The sequence below is a fragment of the Egretta garzetta genome, unplaced genomic scaffold, assembly GCF_000687185.1.
Source record: "Egretta garzetta isolate BGI_Z169 unplaced genomic scaffold, ASM68718v1 scaffold435, whole genome shotgun sequence".
Taxonomy (NCBI): Eukaryota; Metazoa; Chordata; class Aves; order Pelecaniformes; family Ardeidae; genus Egretta; species Egretta garzetta.
This window is the reverse complement of record NW_009259691.1, coordinates 754,425-760,424: the sequence shown is the minus strand read 5'-3', so window position 1 is coordinate 760,424 and position 6,000 is coordinate 754,425. Positions and strand designations below refer to the sequence as shown.

At 38.9% G+C, this 6,000-nt stretch overlaps 1 protein-coding gene across 1 annotated transcript in view; it reads right to left on the bottom strand.

Moving 5' to 3' along the window:
* Positions 1–6,000, bottom strand: part of KCNK10 (potassium two pore domain channel subfamily K member 10) — a 63,849-nt gene that overhangs the window by 34,331 nt on the left and 23,518 nt on the right. Inside the window, exon 2 of the mRNA XM_009638858.2 lies at positions 5,199–5,527. Coding sequence (XP_009637153.1) covers positions 5,199–5,527 — 329 coding nt within the window. The remainder of the gene's footprint in view (positions 1–5,198; positions 5,528–6,000) is intronic.

Below are 6,000 nucleotides of genomic sequence, written 5' to 3'. Positions count from 1 at the left end.
CTAACCATTCTGTTGGTGAACCTTTCTCTGGGAAGAAAGGCTTTTATCTGGTTCACTTGTTCATGTTTCTTTAATTTCTCTAGCAAGATTCCAAGCATGAAGACAAATCTTTTCCAAGGACAAGCATAATACCCTTCTTGAGTGCTGAGCTACTCAAAGGATGTACCCTACGTGTAACCAAGGATAAGAATTTGATAAGAAAAGAAAATTCTTGTCATCTTTTTTCTAGTTCCATTAATTCCTCTCCACAGATCATGCTAATCCAATAATGATTATCTCCCTCTACAATTCTTTTCCATGCAGATTCCTATCAAGCATACAAAGAGTTGTTTCAATTGCCTTTCATGCTCTGATGTTTCTCTGTTATGATTATTAGGATGTTTCTCATTAGCAAGCAGCTTTTAAAGACTAATTCCTCAATAACTTTTCTCTATACTCCTCACCTCTCTACTTATTCTCACCACCCCTCATACCGTGATTCAGGGATCCTCATTATAAATTCCCATTTATTCACTTTTTCACAACAACATTTTCAAAGGATGAAGGCCAGAAATTTTTCTTCAGGTATAATGAAAAATAATAAGCATTGAAAGGCCATCCCTTAAATATTTCTGCCTATCCCATAAAGGTGACAATCAGCCAGACAGTGATCTACCCACACTTACAGTGATTTGATTGTCATGCATGCACCGTATCTGAGGGCAGACCTACAACATTCAACAAGGGACATGCAGAGAGATCCAAGTCCAAAGGGCTTAGCTCCCTGCAAACTTCTTAGCTAAGTTCTGGAAGCAACATAGCTACAGGACAGCTGCAGACTTCTATAGCATCCTAGGCTCAGTCTGTCTCCTATACAACTGGAGTATCTCTGGACTGAAGTTACAAATGAGGATGCCTGCACCAACTTAGACAGGACCAAAGAGATCTGAATTCTTTTTTTCACATCCTTTTAAGGGGAATAAGGTAAAATAAAGATCGGTAGCAGAAGGAAAGTAGGGACATATAGAAGACAACCTCCAGAAGCACAGGCAGAAGGTTCAATAATCGGATATTTAACACTGTTTTTCTTCACAGTTCAAAGTCTTTTTCTGTCTTCAGCAACACGCTAGTCTTCCCCAGAATTAACTCAAAATACTTTTTTTCTTCTGTTCCATCTAGAGCTTTCTTCTAGCACATGAAAGCCGTCCTGGTTCTCTTCATTTTACAAGGAAACACCTTGAAAAGACAAGCTGGCTTATGACACTAGTGAACATGCCAAGCAACTGAAAACTGAAAACATTTTTTACAGGATGTTCCCTTTCTTGCTTACCTTCAGGGCACAAGTAGTTCAGAACAGTAATCAAAAGTGCCTATCCAGTATAGGAACTCTTACTAACATAATTAGCCAGTAAAGCCTGACTAGCTTATTTCCAGCTCTGCTTCCTTTTCAGCTTACAGGCTAACTCTAATGAGTTGCTGTAGTCATTAGTGGACATTGATAATATGACTTAGTTCCCAGGTGGGTGGGGGTTTTTTTATGCTATAATCACTTACACTCCTAAATTAAACCCTGAAGGAAAAGGAAGAAGAAAGCAGCCTGCCAATAATCTAACTTCTTACAGTAGCAAGCCACTCTATCTTATGTCATTGTGCGGGTCTTATTATGAAAGCAGGGCTCATTACAAAAGTTTTTACTCATACACAGGCTACATAGAAAGAGAATATTAATACCCTTATCAGGTCCATAGGAATTACTTTGCGAAAACACATTGATGGTCTTCCTGCCTGCCTCTCCTAATGATAGGTAACATCTGACCTTTCTGAGAGGCATAACCTCCCCACTACACACTCTAAGTGTGCATTATTACAAAAGCAAGATGACTTCTTTTTGACCTCAGCTACTAATAAGCTTATGCTATGTTATATAAGAACAACAAAAAAAAGTTTTGTAATATGTTAGCAGGTGTAACTACCAATGTTATTTTTCTTTTCAACTGTGTGTCCAGTCACTTGAGTCCTGCTGCCTCCTGCTATATGTTCAGATGGGTACAGTACAGCTAAAATACTTGAAGCACCTGAAGTTTCATTGTCTTTTAGCATATTCTAGATTTCACTCCTCTCTAACTCTGAAAAGTCAAGTGTGTCGAGATAGAGCACATGATTTTGTCATTTTCTTATTCTGGTATTCACTATTGTGCTAATTTCTAGATCACATAAGGCATTAAATAATGAACTTGCTTCACTGCAACAAATGTCTTCAGAAGCAGAAATGGGCTTTAAAAATGTACATTTAAGAACTTCCAATTTAGGTGACTTTGGACAATGTAGACTACAATGCACAAATACTTGTTATTGTTAAGAAAAAAATATCTGTCATTATTTAAAATACTTTGAATCTTCCTAGGGATTTGCACTGCTTTCATCGCTATATTACTTCTGAAGTCTATGAAAGAACTTCACAGTCTGGACCCAGCAATTCACATTTGTGCTACCAGTGCTAATATTTGCAGTGGGTTATTGGAGATCAAGTTGGAAAGGATGTCTCATCCGCACTCAATTTTAACAGCTTCCTCATACAGTGCCGTACATCTCCCTTACAAGTTTTCCAAAGGCAAATCTTTTGAAAGATGGAAACTTAGGCAAAGGAATACATTTTTCCATCATTAGCCTTGTAAAGACCATGACACTTCTTTCCTCAGTAGAAGGTTACAAGCCAGTTCTAAGGTCTCTCTTTTCCTATTTTTTCCATATTCTCCAAAGCACAGAGGTGAATCAACACAGTCGTTTTAGAGAGTATGATCTGTGTTCATCTAAAGGCTTTCAGGTAGTCAGATAGCATTAATCATAAATAGCTCCCTTAGTGGTAGCCAGGTGCTGACTGCACATGTCACAGCAGCCAGACCCATGGAGGTTGCCACATCAGTCTGAAATCACAGTTGTAAAGGCAGATGCAGCATTTGGTGCAATGCAGAAATGCATTGTGCCAGCCAGGGAGATGTCACTTTTGAGATTATCAACATGAAGGCATGAAAGCACAACATTAACCCCCTGACGGTATCTTCAAGCAGTGGTTCACTGTTCTTTGCAAGTCAGTTACAATCAGAGTTTTCTGTATCAGCATACCCAATTACATCCCTGGAGCCAGTTTCACCCCCAGACGTACGGAACAATCCAGAGGAACTTGTTCTTTATTGACAAATCTGTTTCAATATTTCACATCACTTGGCCTTAAGACATTCACATGCTAAACTGCTAAACCCATTTAATTTACCTTTGCAAAATTATTTCCAGTTACCCAGTGTAATGCCTGAGGACATACTGAAATCTCAGGAGATGATTAAGATTTGTTCAGAATATCTGCCTTCTAATGACACAGTATGCCTGTTTTTTATTTTAGTCTCACCACTTTTACATCTATATTATGTAAAGAATTAAAACTGTTACATAGCTTAGGCTAGAGAACAGGGGCTATTTAGAAATCTTTGTACTGCAGTTAGTATGCAGGAGTCTACCATCCTGTTGTGCTTTGCTTGTTGCACCTATTCTGTGTTCTGCTTTCTGCTAGAAAAAAAAGCATTTTGCATATTTTTTAATAGTGACATTCCCATTAAGGGAATACAAACTTCTTGCTTTTAGTATGTTTTTAAAATCCTTTAATCAGCTAGCAGACATTATACCTAAGGAGCTGAGGGACATACAGATGTCTCCAACACTGCCATGAGAAACACATCTGAACCAATATCCCTAAACAGAATTCACCCTGCCAACCAAACATGTTCACCTGTCTTTTGGAGACAGATGAAGGATGTGATCCAAGCCAGCCCTGATCCAAAAGCTGTATAGTCACACCAGCACAATACCGCTTCCTGCTGTGCTTCTTAGTTACAGTACCAGGCTGCCTAAAGGTACAGGTACACAGCTTCTGACTCAGAACTGACCTGTCTTCTGTGAACACAGAGCACAAGCAGGGAGAGCCCGCATCTATCTGCAAAGAAACAGAAAGAATTTGTTTTGCTTAGGAGAGGCAGAAGAGCACTGCTGTCTACATGTATGGGCAAGGGAGAGGAATCAATTAAGCAATGGGATGCTGTCTGTGGAAGACCAACTACAAGGAAACTGAACAAGTTTAGGCTGAAAAGTAGGAAAACACTTTTTCTGTCACAGCAATGAGATACTGGAACAGCTTCTTAAAATAAATACTAAGCTTATAAATTTGATTCACTTATAGAAAGGGTTTTATAACACAGTTGGATGGATGGACATAACGATAGCTCCGTGTTCTTTCAAACAGCCTGAAATCACAACAGAGCTCTTGTGCGACACCCCAGAGGAAACACATTGTGGTCTTGGAAGGCTCAGACACAAATTCAGATCTGAAATATGAGGCTGAGTTCAACTTTGGAATATTCCTTAGGTATCTCACATTTCTTATCTAATCTCTATCTTCTCCAGGCTAACTGATAGGTTTCTACATGGGATCCCAGAAGATACTGTACTGGTCTTGCAAGACCCATAATACTTTCCTTGTCTTGAGTTTTAATCAAGAAAAGATAACTCTATCCTTGATAGACCTTTCTTGCATGTTACTCCATTTTCCACTTATCCATACATACTTGATATTTATTTCCTTCAAAATTGATTCTAAAGCTTTGCACACTAGACCAGACTAAAAATTCTGTAGTTCTTAAATGCCAATTATTTTCTATTTTTAATTGTAGACTTCATCATCATTCATTTACTTAAAATTCACAATAGTAAACCTGTAAATTAATATACCAGTAAGTTCAGAGTTCTTGGCTGAATATTTATTTCAAAATTCCCACCTATCATTTTCTGTTTGCTCTCCTGATTGCTGCGTTTAATTTTGGAGGAAGAATTAAGAACTTAATACTATTTGAAAATTTACAGACATGACAGGAAAATGTCTTGCTAATCTGTCACCTCTCACAATTTTTTTTTCCAGGTATTAAGTTCTGATTTTATTTGCACACATTTTTCATTACTCCAGTGAATACATTTAACCTCACTATTTACAATGTTTTGGAGACATAGTTTCTGTTTCCTGGACTTTAAAATGACTGGGAAAGAACCTGCTCTTCACTCCGCCCATTGTGATAGCTCTGTGAACAATTTTGTTCCCCACCAACTCAGCTGATCAATGAACCACCAAGCTGTTTATCCTAACTTCCAAGAAGTACTGTCTTCTCCACATGGCCTACCTGAATCAGCGTCTCCAGCTCTAGCTGGGTTACACAAACATGCTCCCGAAGAAAGTCAGCCTTCTCAAGCGCAATTGTGTTCTTCTGTCTGCTTTCAAAGGGCTGCTCCAGGGCACGGAAGACAAGTCCGCCCGTCACCAGGTAAACTACCACCACGACAAAGATGGCCACCACTGTTTTCCACTTCATGACTGTCTGCAGGCCTTGAGAAGGGGCTTCCATGGTAGCAACAACGGTGGCTCGGGACGGAACGGAGAGTCGTGGAGCTGGGTAATGCCCGTTAGTTTTGGGCTCAGGTTCACAAGCTGGCACTGGTGAGGGAACAGCCACTGAAACACAAAGTTAAAAACTCTTATTAAAAATCAAATCCCTAAGGATATGACCTTGATCTTCAGATACAACTTTCCTAAATATATTTTTTAAGACTCTCACATAAACCATGTTATTCACACAGATGTGGTTCTTCTCATCTGGAAGGCTCCATGTATGTTTCATCCATCCATACACAAGCCACTTCAAGGGTTTGTTTCACCCATTACCTCTAGAACTGGACAGGCCAGTTGCATACATAAAAATTAAAGAAGGATGCAGAAAACCATCTATCTAATAAGAACATGAAAATTTTGACCAGTTAGGGTATAAACTACACAAGGTGGTGTTTGGTGAGTGACCCTGGCAGTGATTAATGTCTTTAAATCATAACACTAATAGTATTAATAGTGCTAGGAAATTGAACTGTTAATGATTAGTGATCACCACCTGGCCTGGTATTGACAGAAACAGAAAATGCTTTGCAAACCAC